At 64.6% G+C, this 24,804-nt stretch overlaps 3 protein-coding genes across 4 annotated transcripts; 2 read left to right on the top strand and 1 right to left on the bottom strand.

The window, feature by feature from the left end:
- Window positions 1-46: 46 nt before the first annotated feature.
- On the top strand, window positions 47-13,146 carry NXPH4 (neurexophilin 4). 2 transcript variants are annotated; one of them, XM_084499866.1, is made up of 2 exons: window positions 47-135; window positions 12,080-13,146. In XM_084499866.1, exons 1-2 carry the CDS (start codon window positions 88-90, stop codon window positions 12,845-12,847), a joined length of 816 nt encoding a protein of 271 aa, XP_084355992.1. In that variant the 5' UTR covers window positions 47-87; the 3' UTR covers window positions 12,848-13,146. The 2 variants fall into 2 exon arrangements, with proteins under 2 accessions (XP_084355992.1, XP_084355993.1); XM_084499867.1 differs by lacking the exon at window positions 47-135 and adding an exon at window positions 3,335-3,388.
- Window positions 13,147-13,432: 286 nt separating this feature from the next.
- Window positions 13,433-18,163, top strand: SHMT2 (serine hydroxymethyltransferase 2). Its single transcript, XM_084499864.1, has 12 exons — window positions 13,433-13,587; window positions 14,884-15,078; window positions 15,186-15,265; window positions 15,475-15,675; window positions 15,760-15,841; window positions 16,038-16,160; window positions 16,262-16,401; window positions 16,626-16,791; window positions 16,871-16,970; window positions 17,111-17,266; window positions 17,511-17,618; window positions 17,739-18,163. Exons 1-12 carry the CDS (start codon window positions 13,564-13,566, stop codon window positions 17,864-17,866), a joined length of 1,503 nt encoding a protein of 500 aa, XP_084355990.1. The 5' UTR covers window positions 13,433-13,563; the 3' UTR covers window positions 17,867-18,163.
- A 644-nt stretch (window positions 18,164-18,807) lies between these two features.
- NDUFA4L2 (NDUFA4 mitochondrial complex associated like 2) lies at window positions 18,808-24,316 on the bottom strand. Its single transcript, XM_084499865.1, has 4 exons — window positions 24,169-24,316; window positions 20,598-20,686; window positions 19,272-19,332; window positions 18,808-19,090 (listed from the first exon to the last, which is right to left on the bottom strand). Exons 1-4 carry the CDS (start codon window positions 24,223-24,225, stop codon window positions 19,034-19,036), a joined length of 264 nt encoding a protein of 87 aa, XP_084355991.1. The 5' UTR covers window positions 24,226-24,316; the 3' UTR covers window positions 18,808-19,033.
- Window positions 24,317-24,804: the final 488 nt, after the last annotated feature.

Below are 24,804 nucleotides of genomic sequence, written 5' to 3'. Positions count from 1 at the left end.
GCCCCAGCAAGTCTCCAACTTTCTTCCCGCCGCCCCTCGCCGCCGCCGCCGCCCTCCCGGAGCCCCGGAGCCCCGGCGAGCCCCGCGATGCTCCGGTGCCGCCTGCCCCTGCTCGGGCCCTGGCTGCTGCTGCAGGTACCGGGCGGCAAAGTTGCTGCCTCCGCGGGGGGGGGGGTGGGGATAAGGGCGGGGGGGGGAGATATTGCCGGTGGGGAGCGGTGGGGGCTTTAACCGGGGAGGGTGACGCGTGATGCTCGGGAGGGGGTAAAATTTTGGGGAGAGGGAGAAAATTCTGGGGAGGAAGGGAATTTTGGGGGGGGGGGGGGGGGGTTGAGAAATTCTGGGGAGGGGGGGTAAAATTTGGGGGAGGGGGAATCCTGGCGCCGGGGGTGCAATTCGGGCCCGGGGGGGGGCCGTGCGGTCACGGGAGGGGTCGGGCGGTCACCGGGATTTCGGATAGTTACGGGGGGGTTGGGGGGGGGGCAATCACGGCGGGGGGGTGTTGCAAGGAGGGGAATAAGAGAGTTGTGCGGCGGGGGGGGGGGCACCGGGTAGGGATTGCACATCGGGGGGGTCCAGCTCGCCCCAAGTTGGAGAGGGCTCGAGGCTGTCCCGGGCTCCGCGCTCGGACCCCGGGCGGAGTTGGGGCCGGGGGGGAGTCGGGGGGGGGAGGGGGGAGGCAGCGGTCGGTCCCGCCACCGTGAATTCACCCCCCCGGGCCCCCCCCGCCCCGCTGCAAAGCGCGAAAGGCGCCGTCTGGCAGGTGCGGGGGGGGCAGCAAGACACGCGAGACGGAGCCGGGCGTAAGCGTGGGGGCGGCCACGCGTGGGGGGGTCGTGTTCACCCCCCCCCCCAGCACGCCGTGGGGTGCTCATGGGGGCAGTGGGGCGCGATCTTGCAGCGGGGGGAGGGATAAAGACCCCCCCCTCCCCCCGGGGACAGGGGGTGCAGGGGTCCCCCCCCAGCAGGCATGGGGGGGGGCGAGTGGTGACAGCACCCGCAGCGGGGACACCTCGGTCCTGTCCAGCTCCAGCTGCATCTCAGCCCCCACCTGTACTGGGGGGGGGGGGCAAATTCCTCCTCCCCCCCCAGCTGGGGCATCTCCCTCAGACTCTGCCCCTTTTCCTGCCTGAGGAGGGGTTGCAAATTCAGCGCCCCCCCACCAGCACTGTGATGCTTGCAGCGATATCCCGTGTCCTGAGAACTGGGAGCCCCCCTCCCCCTGAAGCTGCTCACCCCTGGGTGCCCCCCCCCGGCACCCCCCCTCTGCACCCGGCTGTGCTCTCCCCCCGCTGCAGGGCTTGGGGCTCGAAGCCACCTCTGGATCCGGTGGTCATGAAGAGGGGAGGGGGGAGGGTGATTTGTGCCCCCCCAGCCCTGCCGTGAGGAGGGGGGGGTGCAGGCTGAGTGCCCAGCGGCTCTGATTTCCTGACACTCCATTTTTACTTTCCGTGTTTCATGAATAAAATCAAACGAGTCAATTCCCTCCCGGGAATTGGATGCACATCAGGGACCCCCCCCACACACATAACCCTACCCCCCAGGCAAAGGCTCCCGCAACTTGTCTCTCGCTGGTGTGCTCTTTCCCTGCACGTATATATATATAAATGTATAGAGAGAGCCATGTGTGTGTCTGCGTGTGGGGGTGGCTCTGTGTGACCCCCCCCCCTCCCCGTGTCCATCTAACGCAGAGCATCTGTCGGTGCTGGAGCTGCTTCAAGACAAATGGTTTTGTTTTGATGAAATCAGGAGCAGGGCGCTGCCCCTGTCCCCCCTCCCTGCCCGCAAACACCAGAATGGGGCTGAGGGGGGGGGGGGGGCACTAGGATGGGGGGGGGATGAGGTGTGGGGCCCGTCTTATGGGGTGGGTGCGCAGGTGTGGGAGCCTCTCGCCTCATGCGGAATAACCCAGGAGGCACACGAGCCCCCGGACCCTCAGTGTTGCATGGGGTGGGTTGCAAAAAGGGGCTGGGGGCTGCAGGGTGCATCCCCACCCCGAGGGGCACAAGGCAAGGAGGTGCCCCCCCCACACACCCCTGCTGCCCTCTGGGCCCATTGGGGAGAAAGTTTTCAGCCCTCGCTGGGTGCAGCCAGCAGCCTGGTGGGTGGGGGTCCTGCTTGTGGCCCCCCCTTGCTGCCACCCTGGAACCCAGCACCCTGCATCTCCACTGGGGGGTGGCAAAAGCAGCTGCAGCCCCCCATGGGGGAGGCACATGGTGTGTGGTGGGGTGTGCTCGCTGCATACCTGGGGCACCCCAGCCCCACTTCGGGTCTTCATGAGCACTCTTGGTGCAGAAAGGACGGACACGGACCCCTGGGGTGCCCCCCTGCCCCCCCCACCAAGTGCCTGTGTGTCCCTGCCGGGGGTCTGTCCGTCTGCATCTACCCACTGGGGTAGTGGCTGTGCTCACCCAGCCTGGTGTGGGCCTGTCTCTGCAGGTTGTCCCTGTCCCCCCCCCCAACAAGCCATGGCCCTTTGGGGCTGCTTCCCTCCGGGATTTGCCTTCTCCTTCCCCCTGCCTGGGAGCAGGACGGGGCAGGTGGGAGCGCTGCTGCCCCACACCCCCCCGGTCATCGTCCTCCTTCCACCTTTTGTGGGAAGCACCTTCATGTCCATGCATTGGATTTTTTTTCTGGGCATTGGGTGTTAAATTTGGGGGGTCCTTGGCAGTGGGAGAAACCGTGCGGGATGGGCTGGGCAGAGCTCTCGGGTGCTTCCTGCGGCCGTCCTTGGGCTCCGGAAAGAAGCAGCCGTCATTTTGCAGAGGAAAAGTGCCTGTCCGGCAGCCTCCTGGGGTGCCAGCCCCAGCTACAAACCGATCCGTGGGCAGGAACAGGAATGTTGGGGACAGCTGGGACGCCCGGGTCCCCGCTCTGGCTGTGGAGGGGTGGCTGGGTGCCGGCGTCCCCATGCCCCTGCCTGGCTGTGTGCACCCCGTGCCTTGGTTTCCCTCCTTCCCCGTGAGCCGCGAGGCACCTGGAGCGCTGCCATCAGGTTTTTCCTTCCCGGATTAACCCTTCCCATGAAAATCCTGCCTTGTGGGGCTGGTGGCCGTGCTGGCAGCGAGGCCGGTGCAGGGGGTGCTCTGGGAAACTCACCCCGTTGCAGTCCCTTCCCCTTGCTGTCACCCGAGAGCTGTCACACAGCCACGGGGCTGTGGGCTGACAGATGGCCTTGGCGGTAAGCAGATGCTGACAGCCCTTTTGGTGCAAGGACATCCCCAACTCCCCCCCCCCAAACCCCTTCCCCCAGCTCTTATTAATTTCACCCTTCTGTGGCTCAGGGAAGCACTCCTCCTCCCCCCCCCCCCCATTTCCTCCCTCCAGTTTGTTTCTTAAGCCAAAAACAGCCGGATAGCAGGCTTCAGAGAGCACCTTTCCAAGTGGGGTGTGAGGCATCCCCCCCCCACCTTTAATTTTGGGACTGTGTAGGGAAGAGCTTATGCAGGTGTTGCCGTTGGCGTCAAGCAGCCTGTGCTCGCGGTCCCCTCGCTTGCTGGGTGACTCACCCCTTCCCCAGCAGCCGCAGCATCAAGGGAGGGAAGAGGGAATTTTGGGGAGGGCGTGAGACAGCTCTGGGGACGTGAACCTGGGCCCCCAGGGCCCTGCGGCAGCTTTGCTGGAGAGGTGGCTGCAGATCGTGGGGAGTGGGATGCGGGACCCTCCTGTCCCAATGGGGCCGGGCACGGGGCTGCCAGCAGCTGGGGGGTGCGGGGGGCGGGGGGATGGCACCATTCCCATCAGGTGCTGGCAAAGGGGGGAAGGTGCCGTAGTCCCCCCGTGCCAGGAGTATTGGCCACGCGTGCTTTTGGCTGGCAAGGTCCCGCTCGCACCCAGCATGGGCGTTTTCCCACCCGAAGTGCTGTCCCATGTGTCTTGGCTTAGGACTGGGTCAGGGGCTTGGCTGAGACCCAGCAAACTCAATTCACCCCCAGCTCCAAGACACTGAGAGCCCCTCGCCATGGCTGCGCGGGGACAGCCAGCGCTGGGACACCCCCATTTCCCCCCAACCCCCCCCGGGGTCAGGTCCGGGAGCCTCCTGCTGCCTCCCCTCTCCCTGCAGCCTCCGCAGCACCGGGTGAGGCTGAAGGACAGAAATGGGGACGGGGCAGGGGGACAGTGCCGGGGGCCCTGAGAGCTGCAGGGGCCGGTGCCGCACGGCTCCGTGCAGCTCCCGCGGCTCCCCCGAGCTGACTGTCTTTGCAGCGGGTGTTGTGTGCTCAGCATGGCTGAGCTAATCTATCGCCAAACAAACACGCGCTGTTATTCCGAAAGAAGGTTTCCAAGCGACTCATTTCCCTTTTTTTAATAACTCTTCCCAGTGGTGCCCTTTGCACCCTGAGCTGGGAGATTCAATAAGGCTGGAGCCTGGAGCGTGGCGCTGCTCAGCCTCCTGCTGAGGGGGGGCTAGTAGCAGTTGGGGGGGGCGGCACCCTTGGGTGCCCCCCAGCCAGACCCATTCCTGTTCAGCTGCCTTGTTTTGGTTGAGGGGTCTGCTTTATTGCTTTCCCTCCCTCCCCGCCTTGTTTCTAATTGCCACTCATCTGCAGGGTGCTGGCGTGGGAGCAGGGGACCCAGGCTGAGGCACCCACGGCACCTTCCTGCCACAGCATCCCTCCCCGAACACCGCTGGCTTTCCACTAATCACACCCAGACCAATTAACACTCCCAGATTAATGATTTATACCCCCACCCTCCAGCATCGACACCTCCCTGGGAGCTCATCCCAGGGCACTGAAGCCCTCACGGGCAGTGGCACAACCGGGGGGGGGAGGCAATGGCATGCCAAGACCCCGGTGTGCCGAGACCCCGGCAGCGCCAGCCTCCTGCCCCCCCGCCTGCCCTGGCCGAGCTCCAGCATCTTTGAAGAGCTGCCTGGCTCAGCCTTCGCGCTCGGGCGCTGAAGGTAAATGGCCCAGGAAAGATGAAGCTTCCTCTCCAGCCGCTTGGATTGCTACTGAAGAAATAATCACGTCCCTGTGCCCGTGTTCCCCCCGCCCTCCCTGCTTTTTTTTTTCTTTCTTTCTTTTTTTTTTTTTTTTTCCTGATCACTGTTGCAAAAGGAAAGTCATTGTGGAAATGAGCGCCCAGCCTGCAGAAATGATCGGCTGCAAAGAGCCTGCGGGGACCTGCACTTGGAGTGGGATTAATTTTCCCCTCCCCAAATTAATCCCCCCCCCCCCCCCCAGCCCTTGTTCCTTGGACAGGGGCTGCCTGCTGCTGCAGCCCGGTGTGCAGCAGCCCGCTCACTGCTTTTGCCGTGGCTGGCAGCACGGGGGCAAGGAGCCTCTGAATTCTCCTCCGCCAATTCTCCTGGCACCAGCAGAGGCACCTCCAGCCTCGGCTCCTCGTGGGGCGCAGCGATGCTTTGCATCCCTTCGCCTTACACCTGCTTGAGGCCGACAGCCTGGGCTGGTCAGGGGGTGGAAATCAGTCTGAATCCAGCCCCAAGGGGCACAGAGGGGCTCTCGGAGGACAGGGGGCTGCCCCGCTGCTTTGGGTGGGACTGCCCGAGGGTCTCCCAGCGGGTTGGCATCGACCACTGATACCGGGGAGGATGTGGAGGGGTGGGCGGCTGTGCCCTGCTGCTGCTCCGCCCAAGGAGAATAAATCCTGGGTGGCCCTGGGAAAGCAGTGGGTGGCGGACAGGGGGGCACCGAGCCCCCTGCCGTGTCTGCATCCCCACCAAGGGGACCTCGAGTTTGCCCCCCCTCCACGCTGACCTTTGCGCAGGACCCGTCTCATGGGGAGGGGGGTGCGGAGCAGCGGGGGGAAGGGGCTGGAAATGCAATTTATGATCCCGCCTGATAAGATCTTATAAAATTTCCCGGGCACACTCGAAATTACATTTCCATAGCTCAGGAGAAGCGATCTCCTCGCACGCCGATACCTGCCACTTTTATGGCTACATTTATTGCAATAATAAAGTGAAATGGTGAGGCAAGGGGGGGGGGGGGGGAACAGGCCAGGGGGGAGGCAGCTGGGCAGAATCGGGGGCTGAGTCCCTGTGGGCCTGGGAGCCCTCTGCTTTGGGGGACATGGGGGATGCCGCCCCCTTTTTGCAGCCCCTTGAAGGGCCTCTCCCGCTGAAGAACCAGGGCAGCTCCGGGGGGGTCAGGCAGGGCAGGAGCCAGGGAAAATGAGGGAGAGCCACGAGGGGGCACTTGGGCATCCTGGCTGGGCCTCGCTGGCTCACCGGGGATGCTCAGATGACTGCCTCAGTTTCCCTGCGTGCCATCCGGACCGGCTGACCGCGCCCTTGTAACATGCCCCGGCGCCTTGTTTCCCCCCTCCTGATCCCTGGAAGCTTGTCCTGAGCCCCCGATGTTGTGTGGCCCCCCCTCTCCTTGTGCCCCCCAGTGCTGCCGTCCCCCCCCAGCACTGAACCCCTGCTGGGTGCCATCTCCATCGCCTCTGAGCCCCTCGGCACTGCAGCTCCGTCCCTCCCCGCCACCCTCTCGCCAGCTCCTTGGTGCGCGGCCGCCTGCGCCCCCCTCTCCCCCTTCCTGCTCCGTTTATCTCCTCATTTTCTCATTCATTCTCTTTTCTTCCTTGAGTCCAATGAGTCACACAAGCCCTGAATCCTTTGCCTTGTTCTGTCTCCTCCCTTCTATTATATATTTTCCTTTGCTCTTAACAGCACTTTTCTTTTCCACCCGGGGTGGGGGGAGGATGGGGGTGTACATTTTTCCCTTCTTCCCCCCCCCAGCCACATACCAGCTCCTGTCTCACCAAGAAGCCCTTAAAAATAATAAATAAATAAAACAGCAGCTGAGAAAAGAAAAGGCAGGAAACGAATGACAGGGAAAAGGAACCAAAACGAAAGAAAGAAGAAGAAGAGGAAAAAAAAAAAAAAAAAGTCCTACTCGGGCTATGAAATATTTATTAGCCAGCGCGTGCCGAGCGCGTTAATAAAGCCGCAGCATTTGCATATGTGCTCCGTCTGTGAGCGGAGAGGTGTCTGCTTGGGGGCGAGCGGAGAGGTGGCGGTGGGAGGCAGCCCTCTCCCGGCCCTGCGAGGCATCGGGCACGCTGCCGGCCCCGCGGGGCGTCGGGCACCTTCGTCACCGGCTGTGGGGGTGAGGCCACCGCGGGCCACGTAGTGGGAGCTGGGCGCTGCCTCGCGGGTACCTGCAGCTGCAGCCAGGGCGGGTGGTGTCAGCAGTGGCTTTGGCTCTGGGAGCTGCTCTGGGCTCTTTCCCCAGTGGTGAGCCCACCGGCAAGCCCACCGGCCTTCCTGCTGCCTGTGGGTCCTGTGCCCTGTGCCCTCCCAGCCAGAAATGAGGCAGAGGCCGGGGTCTGGTGCGGCCATCAGCTGCATGCACTGAGCTCATGTCCAGGACAGCTTGTCTACCATTGCTTTTCTTTGCAGGCGTGTGCTGAGATGTCCCCCCCCAGCCTGCCCAGTGCCCTGCAGCCCTCACCGATGTCCCCTCCCCATGCATACCCTGCTCGGCTGCGCACCCCTGCAGCCCCCTGGCTCCCCTCACGCTGTCCCTGTGCCCTTGAGCTCTCACTGCTGGCGGAGCAGCAGCCTCCAGCACAGGCTCCTTCTTCCTCAGCAGCAGGGACACAGAGCTGGGCTGGGTTTCAGCTTGCGGGTGCCCACACCACTGGCCCTAGCCCGGGGGTGCCAGCAGCAGGCTGACTCCTTGCGCTCACACCGAGGAGCTGCTGCTGCACGTGGGTGCTCGTTGGCTGCCTTCTGTGCACCCACGAGGCTTGGGTGAGCCACGGCTGTGCTCTGGGGCACTCAGCGTGCAGCAACGTGACCGCTCTCACCCTGGGGGGCACACAAACACACGCACCGAGGGGCGGTGGCTCACTGGCAAAGCACAGCCGCAGAGCCTCACTTCGTGTGTGCGTGTGTAACTGTGCACGTGTGCGCACAGAGATGCACCTAAGGGTGTGCAGGGCACGTGAAGCCATTCGGGCACACTCAGCAGGATGTGTGCACGCCAGCAGCCGCAGGCATTTGTTGCGCTCGTCTACACCCTCGGTGCAGGTGCGCGCTGGGATGTGCTGGCGCTGGGAGACATCTTGACGCACACCTGTTGGCACCCGCAGACGTGCGCAGCGCGCACAGACACGGGCACCCGCACGCCTCCTCTGCTCCCTCCCCACCCACAGCTGCTGGGTGTGCGTTGCACGCCCCTGCACGCACAGGTGCATGCTCGGGTGCCTCTCTGCAGCCCGGCAGAGCCTGCCGCGGCACCGCGGCACCCTGCCACCGCATTAGCACCCGCGCAGCGCCCGCGAGATAAATGGGAGCTGTCAGAAGCACCTTGTTTGCTGCTAACCTTTGGAAATGCCACACCGCCCCAGGCTGCGCCGCGCGGGGGGGAGCGGGCCCGCAGGGATTGTCGCTCACCACCTCCAATTAATCTCTTTGCACTAACGAAGGCAGTAGGGTGACAGGGGGGAGACCGGCTTGACCCCGGGCCCACAGGGAGAGCTGGGGAGCCCGACCCACAGAGCAGTGCCTGCTCAGCTGACGCCCCTCCAAGACTGGGGTCAGGATGGCCGCAGGGCTGTCAGAGGGGTCCAGGACCACTGGGGTGGGAGCCTGTGCCTCAAGGTTGTACCGCATTTGACAGGGCCCCAATCTTGGGGTGCTGCTGCAGGGGCACTGGAGCTCATCCCCCCCCTGTCCCCAGCAGTCCCCCCTGCATTGATCTGCTCCCCTCCGCCAAGGTGACCGCGTGTCTCAGGGGAGCTGCTGACGGTGCTTGGCTTTGCCAGCAAATGGGATGTGAGCGGCCATCACGGCCGGCCCTGACAAGCCAAATTGATGCCGGCACCGAGAGCCTTCCCAGTCCCTCCGCAGCCGCCCCCAGCCCTTCCCGCATCCTTGCCCGGTTGCTTTTGCACATGTAAAACCTAACACGGGGGCCTGCAGACACGTGGCGAATGCACAGAAAAGTGCACAGGGAGCTCGGGAGCAGCAGCAGTGTGTAACGCTGTCGGAGGGTAACGAGCAGATGCAGTAGCACACGCGTGAATAACAGCGAAACCAAAGCGACCCCGGGCCACGTGCATGCGTGGCGTGCCGCAGCTGGGGCCGCCGCGGCGGGACGAGGCCCTTTCCCCTTCCCCCCCCCCGCCTACATCCATCCCAAAGGCTCATGTGCACGTGTGCGCATGCTGCACCCCACCACTAACAAGCAGAAACATTAATATTTAAAGCGAGGTGTGCGTGGGACCTGCCCTGAATGCTGACAGCACCGGCAGGGTGCAGAGGGGTGACCTTGGCTCCCCTCGGCCGCTGCTGTGGAAGATGCTCGCTATGGCCTGGCTCTACCACAGCAGGCTCTGAGCCCCCCCCCCCAGCCCACTTTGCCCCCCCGGCCAGGGGAGCTGCACCAGAGGGACTGCGGGCAGAAGGGGTCTGCGCTGCGCTTGTGCCGCAATCGATAGCCCTGGCTGCGTCGGCAGTGGCAGCCCTGCTCTGCTATTCCCTTTCATCCCTGGCTCCCCCAACATCCCAGGTTCCTGAGGAGGGAATGAGGGCTTGGGGGGGGATGGCAGCCTGGTCCCCACCTGGAGCAGCTGTGGGATGAGCTGGGGGGCCCAGAATTTCCCCACTGCATCCCATCACTTCCCTGTACCCAGCGCATCGCCATCACACCCCCTCTCATTGAGGAGGTGAATTGGAAAGGGAAACTGAGGCAGGGGGAGGAGGCCTTGGTGGAGAGAACCCAGGCATCCTGGCTCTCAGCTCTAAATGGAAGGGGAGTGCAGAGCTGAGAAACCTCCAGAAAGGCTTGCGGGGCTTGGACGATGCGTGGCTACGTGCAGGCCCCCACGGGTGCAGCCCCCACACTGCCCCTGGCCCCCCTCTGAAGGTTCAGGTGGGTTTGGGGCCATACGTAAGGTGCTGCCCCCCCACCCCTCCCCTTCCAGTGCTCATTCCATGGTGACTGATTCTCTGCACAGCACAGGGAGGAGGCCACTGTCCCCACGGGGTGACACGGGGGCACCCAGGGCTGATGGATATGTGCTAGCAGGGAATTAACGGTGGGAGGGCAGCTGGGGTGGAGGGGAAGCGGGCCCCTGCTGGGCCCTGCTGGGCCATGCCCATCCCGAAATGGCTCTCTGCCAGCTGGAGGGGGCTGGGGGCTGCCCTTCTCCCCCCTCCCCCAGTTCCCTCTCCATCTCACGGTCCTGCCGCGCTCCCTCCCTCTCTCCCTGGCTGGTAACGGCACCCGGCTTTGAAGCTGCGTTGAAATATAGATAAGGGCGAACGCGGCAGCCGTGCTCAAAGAGAGATTGGAGAGGGAGCCAGGGGGATGGCCGGGCCAAGCGGGGGCCTGCGGGGATGCTCGGCGCAGCCTCACACCACAGTGCAACCCCTGTCCACCCGGGCTCAGACCTCGCAGACTCATCTCCTGCCCTGCCCACAGACCCAGGGCTCAGCGCCCCCCGCCCGGGGCTCCCCTCACCCAGCTCCCCACGCAGGGGCTCATCCATCGGCCAGTCCTGTGCACTCCTGGCAGCGTGGCGCAGGCGAGACCCGGCACATCAGGGCAGATTTATGGGCTCAGCCCAGCACAAGCAGCAGGAAGGGGATCAGGCAGCGGAGCCAAGAGGTGGCAGTGCCCAGCCTGTGCCATCCTTCACGGTGGCCAGCTGAGACATGACCGCATGCACAGCCCCAGGTGGCTGCAGGGAGTGTGGGGACACTGGGGTTTGTCCCTCCCTGGTGGGGGCCCATGGGAGGTGCACACAAGGCGTGCAGCAGTGCTGAGCCGTGCTGGTGCTGTTGCAGGACTGCGGTGCCAGGATGAGACCCCAGCAGCCTCCCCCTCACACACCTTAGCCCTTCCAGCTGGCGCTTCCACTCACTGTCCTCCTCCTCCTCCTCCCCACATCCCCTTCGGGAAACAGGTCACTGTCCAGATCAAAACCTGCCAGCACAGCCCAGCACCTGCCAGCTCGCAGCGACAGTGATTGACGAGGCCGGGGCGGCAGGAGCAGCGTTGTGTGCACCGGGAGCAGCTGGCAGGGCGCGAGGGGCACGCCAGGTGCCAAGCCAGGAGCAGCCAGCGTGAGGGACAGGGGGCAGGCAGGACGGGCTCAGATGAGAGGGATGTTCAGACACGGGAGATGCTCGGACATGGGAAATGCTCAGACATGGCACATTGGAGATGGGGGCCCAGGGTAAGGAGACGCCAGGTCGCTGCCTTGCTTTGCCATGGCAGGCGAGGTGCTGACCTTCCTCACCCTGCTGGGAGCCTGTGCCTGGGGCCCTGGTCCCATGGTGGTGCTGGTGCAGGGATGTTTTAGCTCTAGCTTTGCTCCCCCCTTCCACTGCCCATCTTTTCTGCTTTAGATTCAGGTTCCCTCCCCTGGCAGAATACAGAAAGTGCCCTCCCAGCAGGGCGAGGGGGACCTGCTTGTTCTTTACGTGTGCCCCTCTGCAAACAATGCACCTCACTCTTCATCTGCGTCCGCCCCGGTGCAATTATCCTGGAGGGCGGAGCAGCCACTGAGCAGCCTGGCGGGAGTCTCTGTAATTTCAGCTGCAGATCAGAGGCGCTGGGTAATGCAATTAGGCTTCCCTGGCAGGCGGTGCGGGGCTCCGCTGCCTCCCCCTCTCTGTGCATGCTGCTGCCCCTCATCCCCCTGTTTTAATAGGCTCAGATAAAGCGGGGCAGGCAATAACAAATTGCCCAGCGTCCTGCTTCTTCCCATCACAGGGATGTGGGTGATGCTGGGGAATCAGCCCTGGCTGCTTCTATGTGTCTGGTGAAGGCTGGTGCAGGGGGATGTGGGCAGTGTGAAGCCCTGCTTGGACCTGGACTTGGCTGGGGCATGGTGGACAGGAGGGGCCCTGGGAGCAGGATGGGTGCAGGAGGGATGCACGGTGCAGGAGGAGAGCACATTGTAGGAAGGATGCACGGTGCAGGAGGGATGCATGGTTCAGGAGGGCATCGTGCAGGAGGGATGCAGGGTGCAGGAGCGATGCATGGTGCACGAGGAGGGCACAGTGCAGGAGGGATGCACGTGTGGGGCCAGGCAGGAGGATGATGGAGGGGTGGCAGCACACAGTCGTGCAGCCTCTGCCCTCTTTCCCCAGACTGTGTGCGCTGAGGGCCACATCGCCAAGACCCTCGGGTACCTGGAGCTGGGCACCTCTGGCCTCCTCAAGGATGTCCCCTATGGCACCCTAAAGCCCCCGATGCTCGACCCCGGGCGGCTGATGCCAGCTGAGCTCCCCCGGGGCGCCGGGCAGCCCCTCGGTGCAGCGCAGAGCCCTTGGGACTGGCAGAAGAACGGGACGGCCGGGGAGCTGCTGAGCCCCCGTGCCCGGCGCAAGCCCTCGCTCAAGTCCAGCCGCACCAAGAAGATCTTCGGCTGGGGCGACTTCTACTTCAACATCAAGACGCTCAAGTTCAGCCTGCTGGTGACGGGGAAGATCGTGGACCACATCAACGGGACCTTCAGCGTCTATTTCCGCCACAACTCCTCCAGCCTGGGCAACGTCTCGGTCAGCATCGTGCCCCCCTCCAAGGCGGTGGGCTTCGAGGTACTGGTGCCGGCGCCCCCGCCGCCCCCTCGCCTGCCCCCCCAGCAGAGCACCCTGCCCGAGGGGCGCCCGGCCAAGGCCCTCAACTGCCACGTGGAGTACGAGAAGACCAACCGGGCGCGGAAGAACAAGCCCTGCCTCTACGACCCCTCCAAGGTGTGCTTCACCGAGCACACGCAGAGCCACGCCGCCTGGCTCTGCGCCAAGCCCTTCAAGGTCATCTGCATCTTCATCTCCTTCCTCAGCATCGACTACAAGCTGGTGCAGAAGGTCTGCCCCGACTCCAACTTCCAGCACGAGAAGCCCTACTTCGGCTGACGGCCGGGGAGCACCGAGGCGGGTGGGGAGGGGGCTCCTGCACCCCTCCTCCACCCCCCCCCACGGGAATCTGGGGGCTGCCTCCCCGCTGCCACCCCATTGTGGCCGGGCTCAGCCCCGCACGTGGGCTCTGTCCCGGCAGGTCCCGGGCTCGGTGCCCACGTCTGGGGGCAGCCGGGCTGTGTGTACGCGGTGACACCCCCCCGGGGGGGTCTCCGGTTTGGGGGGGTGGGGGGGGCAGCACCCCGAGACACCCCCCGGAGCCCCGCCCGTCGGGAGCGCCCTGCCAGCACCCGCAGTCCCCCGGGGGCCGTGGAGAGGGGGTTCGAGGGGGCGGGGGTCCCGGCCCGGCTCCGGAGGGGGCTTCTTGGGAATTTTTTTTTTTTTTAAAGAAAAATGAAAACGGAGAAAAAAAAAAATAAGAAAAAAAAATATATAAAAGTAAAATGACAAAAATAAAAAGGAAAAAAAAAATGGAAAAGGCTCCGTGCGGCGTGCCGAGCGGCCGATGAGGGGGGGAAAGCCGGAGGGGTGGGGGGGGGGGGGCTCCGATCCCGGGACCACCCCCTCCCCCCCCACGGTGGGAGGGGGCCCAGACCCCGGGTCCCGGCGTGCCCCGCGGTACCGGCAGCCCCGCGCCCCGCCCCCCCGGGAGGCGGGGCAGGGACCGGGGACGGCACCGGGACCCGGCCGGGACCCGCCTGCAGCCGGCCGCGATGTGGCCTCTGCGCCTGGGCACGGTGAGACGGGGGGGGGGGCACGGTCCCCTCGGTGTCTCGGTGCCCGCAGGGAGGTCCCGGTGCTCGGGGGGGGGGGGCGGGGGGTCCTGATGGCCGGGCCCGGTGCTCGTGGGGGGGCCCAGTACAGGTGTGGGGGGGCAGGTGTCGGTGTGGGGGGGGTCCCGGTGTCTGGGGGGGATGGGGGGCGATGTCGGGGGTGGGGCGGTGCCGGGGGGTGGGGGGGGGTTGTTCACGGTGCTCCCGGTTTCCGCAGGGCTCCCGGTGCCTGCGGGGGCTCCCGGTGCTCGGGGGGGTCCTGGTGCACGTGGAGGTCCCGATGCTCGGGGGGGTCCCGCTGCCCGCAGGGGAGTTGCGGTGCCCACGGAAGGGGGGGGGGCTCCCGGTGCTTGTGGGGGTCCCGCTGCCTGCAGGGGGTCCCGGTACGCCCCGCCCCGCCCCCTCCGCCCCCCATTTTCCTCTCGTCCCTCTCAGCCGTGCCCTTTACCCCCCCACACTCCCCCTACTCCACCCCCCTGCCCCGTGCCCCCCCCTCGCGACCTTCGCGTCCATCCCAAAGTCCCCGGTCGCGGTGCCGACCCCGGGGGCAGCCGCCGCCGCCGCCGGCCTTGGCCCCTGCCCGACGGGGCGGGACGGGGGCGGCTCCACGCTGTGCCCCGCGCCGGGGGGGGGCCGCGGCCCGGCGGGTGATGCAATGGGGCGGCGGTGGTTACATCACCCGGCACCGGGACGGGGCCGCACATGTGCGTGGGGACCCCCCTGGGCATGAAGCCGTCGGTGGGGAACGGGGCTGGGGGTGCTCGGGGTCCCCCCCCCCCCCCCCGAGCACACGTGCTGGGCTCCCCCAGGATCCGTGGGGCCCCCCCCGGCTGACCCTGTGGCTCTGCCGGTTGCTGTTGTGCACTGAGGGGTCCTGGGGTCCCGGTCCCCAGGGGCTGGGGGTCCATCTGTCCTAGCATCCATCTGTCCTGGTGGCCCCCCCCCATCCCACCAGGTGCCCACGTGTACGCACGTGCAGCTCTCCTGCACGCGCCCTCGTGTACTCGCAGCAGGTTTTGCTGCTGTTGCTGCTGCTCCTTCACCAGAGCTGCTCAAGCTCTGGCTATGGGCTGGGGTAGCTCCGGGAGGGGGGGTCCCACTTGCCCACACCCACCTTGTGGGGTGCCAGCGGGAGCCAGAGCACCGGGGTCCTGCTCCTCGTGCTGCTGCTCACAGCTCCAGGGGTGCTTAGGGGGTATCGGGGCCTGGCAGCTGCCCATGAGGGGTGGCAACCTCTGAGCCCCCCCCCGTCCCACACAGGCTCTGCAGCGATGCGCCCAGCTGGGTGCTGGCAGCTGGCGAGCGCAGCATGGCACAGCCGCGGCAGCAGCCGTCGGGCACCTGCCTGGCTGGACGGGGCAGGAGAGCCTTGCCGAGAGCGACCCCGAGATGTGGTCCCTGGTCCAGAAGGAGAAGGATCGGCAGTGCCGAGGGCTGGAGCTCATCGCCTCTGAGGTGGAGTAGGGGGTCTGAGGCGGGATAGGGGGCGCTGGGAGCGGGGACGGCAGTGGTCCGTCTCCCATGAGCTGTGGCAGCCCAACTCTGAGCCTCTTCGTCCCCAGAATTTCTGCAGCCGGGCAGCTCTCGAGGCCCTGGGCTCCTGCCTCAACAACAAGTACTCAGAGGGGTACCCAGGCAAGAGGTAAAGGGGAGTCACGGGCTCTGGGCTTGGCCGGGGGGTGCTGGCAGCTTCAGGGGTCCTCCTGCAGTCGGTATTCAGCTGCAGGAAGGGTTGCAGGGACCCCAGGGCCAGCAGGGGTGTACAGAAGGGAAGCTCTCCTCTCCCCCAAGGTCCCCAGTGGGGTTTGCAGATGGGGATACCCTATAACCACCTCCTCCCCCCCCCCCCAGGTACTACGGGGGAGCTGAGGTGGTGGACCAAATCGAGCTGCTGTGCGAGCAGCGGGCTCTGGAGGCGTTTGACCTGGACCCTGCCCGCTGGGGCGTGAATGTTCAGCCCTACTCAGGGTCTCCGGCCAACTTTGCAGCCTACACAGCCCTGCTGCAGCCCCACGACCGCCTGATGGGGCTGGACCTGCCTGACGGGGGCCAGTAGGTGTCGGGGTGAGGCAGCTGGGAGTCTGCACCCCTTGGGGGGGTCCCAGCCTCAACCTGCACCTCTGCCTTCTCCCACAGCCTCACGCACGGGTACATGTCAGATATCAAGAGGATCTCAGCCACGTCCATCTTCTTTGAGTCCATGCCCTACAAGCTCGATGTGAGTCAGGGGGTGGCTGGCTGAGCCCCAGCAGTGCCCCTGGGGTGCCCTAGCACCCCGCCATCCCCTGTCCCACTGCCCCCATGTGCTATGTCCTCATGTTGTGTGATGCTCTGCGGGCTCTCAGCCACGCCATGCTCAGAGCTGCAAGGGGAGGTGTGTGTCTGTCATCTCTCTGTCTGTCCATCCCTTGCAGCCAGCCACAGGGCTGATCGACTACGACCAGCTGGAGGTGACGGCGCGGCTCTTCCGTCCTCGCCTTGTCATCGCTGGCACCAGTGCGTACGCCCGCCTCATCGACTACGCTCGCATGAAGAAGGTGCGGGGAGGCGGCGCGGTGCCACGGGGACAGGAGCCCTCGCTGCCTGGGTGCAGGCGCACCGCAGGGATGGGGCCAGTCCCTGACTGCCACGTCCCCAGGTGTGCGAGGAGGTGAAGGCGTACCTGCTGGCGGACATGGCACACATCAGCGGGCTGGTGGCTGCCAAGGCCATCCCGTCGCCCTTTGAGCACGCGGACCTGGTGACCAGCACCACGCACAAGACCCTGCGTGGTGCCAGGTGAGGCCGCATCCCACTGCCATTCCTTGCGAAGGCTCCAGCGCCCAGTGGGGGTGCAAAGCAGTTTGATTTTCATGCTCTGTCTGGGGGCAGCCCCCAGACCTGGGGCAGGAGGGAGGACACCCGGCAGGCCCAGAGCAGCGTGGTGATGGTGCTGGTGCTGCACTGGTGCAGAGGGGCCGGGCTGTGCTGGGAGGAGCAGTGCCATGCTTTCTTGCCCACAGGTCAGGCCTCATCTTCTATCGCAAGGGTGTGCGCTCGGTGGATAAGAAGACTGGCAAGGAGACACTCTATGATCTGGAGGACAGGATCAACTTCGCCGTCTTCCCCTCCCTGCAAGGGGGGCCTCACAACCACGCCATCGCTGCCGTAGCTGTGGCCCTCAAGCAGGTCTGCGGGGGGAGGATCCAGGGCTGGGCTGGGCTGTGCCAGGCCCCATGCTGATGGATGCGGTCTGTCCCCCCCCCAGGCCAGCTCTCCTGCGTTCCGCCAGTACTGCCAGCAGGTGCTGAAGAACGCCAAAGCCATGGCACAGGCGCTGCTGCAGCGCGGGTACACCCTGGTGTCAGGTAGTGCCTCTGTCCTGGCCGCGGGGGACAAGGGGAAGGGGGCTGAGGGTGCAGGGCAGGGCTCTGGAGGTGGCACAGAGGGAGCGGGGCTGCAGGGGATAGGGGCTGTCACCACTCACCTTGTGTCCCTTGCTCCCCAGGTGGCACCGACAACCACCTGGTGCTGGTGGACCTGCGGCCCAAGGGCATCGATGGTGCCCGGGCTGAGCGGGTCCTGGAGCTCGTTTCCATCACGGCCAACAAGAACACGTGCCCGGGGGACAAGAGCGCGCTCACGCCGGGAGGGCTGCGCCTGGGTGAGGGACAGGCCTTGTTCTGGGAAGGAGATTCCTGCCCCCACCCAGCTCCTTCCCTGGGGAGGGGTCCCCAGGTTGTCGTCTCTCCAGGATGTCTCCCTTCCCCTTCACCCCTCTTTGAGGACCCCTTATGGGAAGGGGTCTGGGAGTACTTCAGGGACCTTAGGAACAGCTTGGTGGGTTTGGCTCCTGCTGGGTGTACCCCTTGGTGCAGCTCACAGCCCTGACGTGTCCGTGTCCCTAGGGGCCCCTGCGCTGACCTCCCGCCACTTCCGCGAGGAGGATTTCCAGAAAGTGGTGGGATTCATCGATGAAGGCATAGCGCTGGCCCTGGATGTCAAGAGCAAAACCAGTGAGTTAGCAGGGCCCTGGGCTGTGGCTGCGAGTGGGCACCTCTGTTTGGGGCAGGATGGGGCTGCTGTGCCCCCCCATGCCCCTCTCACCTGCTCCTCCCTCTCCCTTCTGCACCCAGGCAAGCTCCAGGAGTTCAAGACCTTTTTGCTGCAGGATGTGGAGACGCAGCGGCGCTTGGCAGAGCTGCGCCAGCGCGTGGAGACCTTTGCTCGTGCCTTCCCCATGCCTGGCTTCAGTGACCGCTGAGGGGGGGGGTTCTTGCCTCTCCTGCCAGGCCTGGACTCTGGGGCGAGGGGGAGCCGAACCCATCCCATGCATTCCCTGCTCTCCTTCGTCCCCACCAGCACCTCTGGGGCTGGGCACCTCCTCTCCCTGGGTGCCCCCCCATCTTGCTCAGTATTAGGGTATAGAGACCAACCAACCCCCGTGGGGTGGGACGGGACCAATCCTGGCTCCAGCCTCCTCCCTTCTGCCCGAGGAAGTCTTGCAATTTTCCATGGGGGGTACGCTAATAAAAGTGGGGGCAGAGCCTGCCTGCCTGGAGGTGTGTGGGCTGCGCTGAGCTGGGGCTGGAGACGGGGGGAGGACGCGGCCGATGGCATCCCCAGGCCCCCATCAGAACCAGACACGGTCCCAGTGCCCCCCAGTACCCCTCCCTGTGCCCCTCGTGCCACAGGGTGTGAGGACAGTGGCAGCACCCGCGGTCCTGGCATGGCTGGAGGTGGCGGAGCCTCGACAGCTCCCCTGCTGCCAGCCCTAGGCACGTCCCGCTCGTCGCTTCCTAAAATCCTGGCCTTTAATTCTCCTTCTTGGCCAAACCAAACAGCACCAGACAGGCCCCCCCTGCCCGTGGCAAAGGCCAGGCCGTGCCGTGTGGCACGTAGGCCCCGGGGCGGGGAACAGGCGCGTGCATGCAGTGCATCTGGTTGTGTTCGACTCCCCCCTCCAGCCCTCCTCTTTTTTCCTCCCCAGATCTGGCTTCCTGTGGCCTCCCCTGGGCCAGGACCCTCGCGGGGGAGCTCCGGGGGCACCCCTGGAGCGTGGGAGAGAGGAAGCGCGGCGCTGCGGGGTCAGGGCTGGGAACCGCGGCTTCCAGCGGGACGCAAGCCCCCGGCCCTTGCAGGGCACGGGGTGTTGGGCTGCTCCTGTGTTGGTGGGCCTGGGAAGCCACGAGCCATCCTCCTCGCTCCCCTCAGCGATTTGTTTTATTACCGGTCTACGTGTTTGATGCAGATGGGGCTGGCGGGAGAGGTGGTGCAAGCAGCAGCTGCTGCAGGGCAGGCCGGGGGGGGGCCTGGAGTGAGGGGGCTTGGTGCAGGGGTCCAGCCTGGTGCTGGGGCTGTTGTGGAGCAGGGCAGCGGTGCTGGGGGGGGGCTGCAGAAGGTGCTGGGGGGGCTGGCACAAGGCAGCAGCTCAGAAGCTGGGCCGGTCCTTCTTGAGGCTCTTGTAGTCGGTGGAAACTGCCATGAACTGGAAAGCGGAGGAGTATGAGCAGGGGTGGGGGCATTCAAGGGCTTGTGCCCCCCTGCCTCCGTCCCAGGGTTCATTCTGTTCCCCCCTCTTCCCCAAGCACAGCGTGGTGCTGGTCCCTGAAAGGTGCCCATGCCCCCTCCCCAGAGAGCCAGGCCCCCCAGTTCACCCCAGTGCTCACTTTATACTGGTCCGTGGGGCCCAGCTTATTCCAGGGTTCAGGATTATTTTTTCGGTCCCAGCTGCAAGAAGCAATGGGGCTGTCAGCACCTGTAAGGGGAGGGGTAGGGCCCCACAGACACCCCCTCCCCATTTCACCCCCATAGGTGCCTCCAGCCCTATCTCTGTGCAGGGCTAATCCTGGACACCATCGTTGCATCTGCTGTGCCGGCGGGTCGGGGGCTCCGGCTGGCTTCTGACCAAGGAGGAAACGTTCTGTCCTGTCCCAGGGGGGTTGCAGAAGGCCAGCAGAGCCGTGGGATGGGACCCTGGAGAAAGCAGCTCCTGTCCTCTCCCTCCTTCCCTCCCTCCCTCCCTCCCCCTGCAATCCGCTGGTGTTGGCCAAGAGCAGAATTTTCCATCTTGGAAGATGCGTGTGCTGGGGCAGGGAGGGGGGAGCTGTGCTGTGATTGCAGACCCCTGGAGCTGTTTAGTGGCATTAATGTGCTAGGCGGGCTGCTGTTGTTTTATCCCCCCCCCTTGACAAACAGGCGCACACCCCTGCGCTTCCACCATCAAAGACAAGGTGCCTGGATCTGCTAATTGCTGAGCTAAGTACCCTGGGCAGCTGGCATCAAATTAAATCAATGAGCGTTTTACCCGGAGCAAACAAATATTAGATAGGCATTAGACAGCGTGGGGCTGCAGGGACCATGGGCCACTCAGTTATAAGGGGAAAAAAAAAAAAAAAAACGCCTTGCACGCTGCAGCGTGCCTGCCTTTCCCTATGCCAATCCATCCAGCCTCTGTTCCTCATCAATCTATCCTTACACCTCGTCTTCCTCCCCTTCGCCATTCGTCCTTGCACGGTTTTTTATCTGCCTAGCCACCCCTCCAACCTTGTGCCCCAGCCCTTCAGCAGCCAGCTGTCCCGCTGTTTTCACAGCCCTCTCTGGCCCTCTGTCAATCCATCCAGCCCCACGCCGGCTGTCTGGCTGTCCGTCTGTCCATCCATCAGTTGCACGCTGCTGTTATCTGCCTCGTCACTCCTGCGCCCACCCTGCTCTCTGCCCTTCCTCGGAGCGTGCCCGTCTCCCGCTCCCCTCCCTGCGTCCCCCAGATGCCGGTGCCATTCCTGGAGCTGCAGGGCTGGAGGGGGCCTTGAGGCACCCCCAAGCAGGGGCAGGGCAGGCAGTGCCTCGGCTTCCCTTGTCCCTTGGTGCTGCTGGTCTGTGCCCACCCCTCAGAGCCCCCCACAGAGGTTTTTGAGCAGGGGAGAGCACCTTGCAGACCCCAGCGCTGTGCTGGGTGCATGGTGCATGTGGGCTGCGTGCCAGCACCCCCATACCTGACGTCCGGGCTGTACAGGGCCAGCCTGAGCAAGTACAGCACAGCGCTGCCCAGTCCAACGCTGATGAAGCCAATGAGGGGAACGAGCTGCAGAGAGAGAGAGAGAAATGAAAAATACCCCAATAAAATGAATATTTATCAGGCCGACTGGAGAGTGAAAGGGAGAGCTGACACACTGGGAGATTTACAGGGGAAATATGGCAGAGCAATCCTGTAGCTGGGCTGCAGTACACAGTGTAGCTGTCAGCTTGAGTGACTGAATTAAAAGAGGGAGAGAAAAATCGGCTCATGTTGGAGAGGAATTGGGTTTAGAATGAGAAATTACTTCCCCACTGCCGGCCCGGCCCCACGCTCACTGGCATAGCTGAGGGTACCTGCATCTAGCTGGTGGTGCCCCCCAGGACATGGGGTCCATTTGGTCTGCAGGCAGAGTGTGGACCCCCACCCCAGCAAGCTACCCCCCCTCCGCAGGTCCAGCACCCAGTGTCCTCCTGTCCCATGTCCCTGCCAAGCACAGGACAGCTGGGGCTGCATCCCCTGCTGCTGCTGAGGTGCTGCATTCACTGCACTGTGCTGCTGGGTGCAAGGCAGGGCTCTGAGAAGCGGTAACAGCACGGGGGGGGGACACTCATCTACCCCCTTGGTACTGCCTTGGCCACCATGGTGGGGGTCCCTGCGAGCAGTCCCCCCCCCAAGGCAGGGCTTTCATCTCACCACTGCAGGGTGAGCAGCTCCATCTCCTTGTCTCCACTCCCCCCTCCTCGCGCTGCCAATCCCCGGTGCCCAGGGGGACGCGGCCTCAATCGGAGCTGAGACGCAGCAGCTCTGACCTCCCCCAAATTGCTGTGGCCCCCGCGCCAGGGAAGACGGTCGGAGTGTAATGAACCTCCCGCCAACCTGTGCCCCTGGGAAGGCAAACACAGCCGGCGCCTCGCCGTGCCCATTAGTGGCAGCGCGGGAGCGGGGGCCGGTGGTGCACAGCGAGCGCCTCGCGCTCAGCGCAGTTTGCATTGCCAGCACCTGAGCTCTTGGGTTATATCCGCAGTGCTGTTTGGCAGCTCGAGCTCTCAGCAAGTGTCTCCGAACCCCCACCCACCCACCCACTGTGTGGTGACTCAGTTTCCCCACCTGGATGAGGCTGGGGGGTTGGTGGGGGGGGGCTCCAAAACACAAAAAGCAGGATCCGGCTGAACCTCCCTGGGCTGTTCTCCACCAAGCACCCCCACAGGGAAGGTGTCTTGTGGGGAAGGCACCTTGACATAAAATGTCTCCCACTCCCCACAGGCTCCCTCCCTGCCCCTCAGTCCTATCTGGCCACCCCGCATCCTTCCCAATGCCCCTGCATGGCCCACACCCTGCTCTGCAGCGCCAAAGCCCAAGCCAAGCAGCACGCCGTGCTCTCGCCCGGCAGATGCCGGTGCCGATTCGGGAGGTTAGAGGCATCAGCAGATAATGATCTTTTGCGCTGTGTGCGGCCAGGTGCCAAGAGGATCTGGCAGTAGCCACTACCCAGCCGCGCCGGCTAATCAAGAAGAACTCCACAGCGCCGGGAATTGCAGTGTCTGTTGGAGGAGACTCGGGGCGACGGATCCGTCTCACCATCTGCTGCTGACACCTTCTGGGTAATTAATGCCTGGGAAGAATTAAAGGTAGGGGGAGCAGCGGGACCAGGCATGCGGCAGGCAAGGGGGCTACTGAGTTCTGGGAACAGCCTCCTCCATTCACACGGAAATAAATAAGACGTTACACGTCTGACCTTAAGCATACAGAGCATTAAAATGCTGCTTGTGGGCATTTATCTGTGGGGCTGAGCTGCCCAGGAATGTTTGCCCCTTAACCCTAATGGTGGGAGCTGCAGATGGCCAGGTCCAGGGTAAGGCACATGTGCCCCAGGACCTCAGGCACCCCCCAGCCCTGTCACAGCCACCACCCGCACCTCGCCGTGAGCCTGTGGAGAGCCAGAGCCAGCACTGACAGAGCAGGGACCTGGCCCTCATCCCACCTCACTGGCTGCAAAAGCAGCGGGAAGGAGAAAGCAAATGTGTGCAGGTGCCAGGTGAGGCGAGGGCACTGGGCTGAGCAGCTCGTGCCAGGGGTTCATCACACCAGCCCCAGTGCCTGCGGCAAGTTCGCGTGCAAAGGCGAGCAGCCGGAGTGATGCCCGGTGGTGTGGGCAGTGTGCCCGTGGTACTTGTCCTGCCAGCGCTCCTGTACCTCACCAGCACCAGGCTCCTTGGGCTCGGCAAGGCCGTGGGTCACCGCCAGGCGGGTGGGCAGTGGGGGGCTCTGCTGCAAGGTGGGAGCCCTGATATACCTGCCCGGGTGGTCGCGTGTGAAGAATGACGTCTCAGAAACTGCCACAGCAACTTCTGCTGGCACCAGCCCTGCGGGACGGCTGCAGGTGCTTCAGGCACGGGCATCCAGGCCCACCGCCCCTCACACACGCTGCTCGGGGACCCTGCTGCGCCCCCTCAAGCCATGCGCAAATCTCTGCCTGACAGCTGCAGGCACCACAGCGGGGCATGAGCAGAAAAGCCCCAAATCCCTGTCCTGCAGCTGTGCTGCAAAGTTGGCACAAGAGCCCTGGCCCTTGCTGCACACCCGTGCTCTCGCAGCAGTTGCAGAATCACCCGGGCATCCTCCAGCATGGGAGAGGCCCCAGCCTCCCGCGCCTCCTGCCTGGCCGCCAGCCTCTTAGCACCGGAGCCGGCCTGGTGCTCAGCCACGGCTCATCATCCTTTCCAGCCTGGCAGCTCTGCCTCCCCACAAACCCAGCTGCCAAGCGCTTACGTGACTTTCAGCCCGGCACCGGCAGCTCATCAACCCTGCGTGGGTCACCAGCCCCTGGCAGGATGCAGGGAGGACACCGGGGACCCTCTGGCAGGGGCAAGAGCCCTGCCATGGGGGGGACCTTCCTGGCAGGGTGGGGGCACACAACTGTGGTCCTCTTGGAGGATCTGGAAGGTTTTGGTGGCAGGGAATGGGGAAGGCTGGAAGGACAGGAGCTGGCACATCAAACCAGGATCAAAGTGGCTGTGTGGGGGCTGGCCAGCAGCACGCTGAAGCTTCCATTCCCACCCCCTTCCAAAGACCCCCCCCCAGAGCAGGGAGCAGCTCCCTCTGTCCACCCATGCAACTGCCAGTGAGTGAGGCTGGATACAAACGCCTCCATGCGCACAAAGCCCAGCCCTGCTGCACCCCAACGGTGCTGGACGTGGGTGGCTCACGTGGGGGGCACGGGCAGGACCCCCCAGCACCTGTGGGGTGCTGCAGGAGCCAGGCGGGCCAAGTGCAAGGCGGCAGCAAGCGAGCGGGGGGGGACAGCCCTGGGATGGCATGGGGAGGGCAGAGGGGGCTGAGAAGAGGCTTGGGGTGGAAGCGGAGCTGGAGGAGAGAGCAGTGGGTGGAGGAGGAATAAGGGATAAGGGGAGAAGGGTGAAGGTAGGCGCAGGGCACACATCCCAGGGGAGGGAAGGGAGAGATGGAGGGGTAATGGCGAAGGGGTCTGGGAGTGGGCGAGGGGCAGAAGAATGCAGGGAATCCGGCCAGAGGGGTGATGGGGGACTCACTCCGGGGTGCCTCTTGACGTGCCGGGAGAACATGGCTCCGAGCAGGGGGCCCTTCATGGCAAGGGAGCGGGGCCGGAGGTCTGGCTGTGGTGCGAGGCTCTGAGTGCTGGCCGAGGCTGGAGGAGGGCAGGACACACGGGGAGGCGTCTGCAGCAGGGCTGGGAGGGACGGGGCGGGACGGGGATCCCGGCCCAGGGGCAGCAAGCTGGAAGCGGGCAGCTGAGCATCCACTGTGGAGCCCCAGCCATGCTCTGCCCCTTCCAGCAACTCCTGTGCTGAGCTGCCACCACTGGGTTAGCGACCAGCTGTGGGTCTGGGTTCTCCACAGCACCCCCTGGATGCCCCCCCCCCAGCACTTGTGCCTCAGTTTCCCTGTCTGGATGAGGGGCCAGCCCCTCTCCTCCACACACAAAGCCCTCCCAGGTTGCTCGGCACCTTTCTGCTAGGGCGAAAGATGAGTTGTGTGATTTGTTATGACAACTTCTCCGATGTTTGCGGCCTCCCCTCAGCACCCCCCGCCACCCTCCCCTTTATGATAAATGACATAACACCCAATTTACATTTAGCAATGCAAATCTCCCTGGCAGTAACAGATGCTGCTGTGCATATGGAAACCAGCTATTTGTACCCATTGGC

This window comes from Aythya ferina, assembly GCF_964211825.1.
Source record: "Aythya ferina genome assembly, chromosome: 28".
Classification (NCBI taxonomy): domain Eukaryota; kingdom Metazoa; phylum Chordata; class Aves; order Anseriformes; family Anatidae; genus Aythya; species Aythya ferina.
Note: the sequence above shows the minus strand (reverse complement) of the source record. Positions and strands in the feature narration are given on the sequence as shown.

Excerpts from the sequence above, each read along its gene's own strand:
- NXPH4 (XM_084499866.1), top strand. The coding sequence starts at position 88 with ATGCTCCGGTGCCGCCTGCCCCTGCTCGGGCCCTGGCTGCTGCTGCAG. Across the intron at positions 136-12,079 it reads GGCCCTGGCTGCTGCTGCAG|ACTGTGTGCGCTGAGGGCCA; the intron begins GTACCGGGCGGC and ends CTCTTTCCCCAG.
- SHMT2 (XM_084499864.1), top strand. The coding sequence starts at position 13,564 with ATGTGGCCTCTGCGCCTGGGCACG. Across the intron at positions 16,402-16,625 it reads AAGACCCTGCGTGGTGCCAG|GTCAGGCCTCATCTTCTATC; the intron begins GTGAGGCCGCAT and ends TCTTGCCCACAG. Across the intron at positions 16,792-16,870 it reads TAGCTGTGGCCCTCAAGCAG|GCCAGCTCTCCTGCGTTCCG; the intron begins GTCTGCGGGGGG and ends TCCCCCCCCCAG.
- NDUFA4L2 (XM_084499865.1), bottom strand. The coding sequence starts at position 24,225 with ATGAAGGGCCCCCTGCTCGGAGCCATGTTCTCCCGGCACGTCAAGAGG. Across the intron at positions 19,333-20,597 it reads CTGTACAGCCCGGACGTCAG|CTGGGACCGAAAAAATAATC; the intron begins GTATGGGGGTGC and ends TGCTTCTTGCAG. Across the intron at positions 19,091-19,271 it reads GCCCCACGGACCAGTATAAA|TTCATGGCAGTTTCCACCGA; the intron begins GTGAGCACTGGG and ends TCCGCTTTCCAG.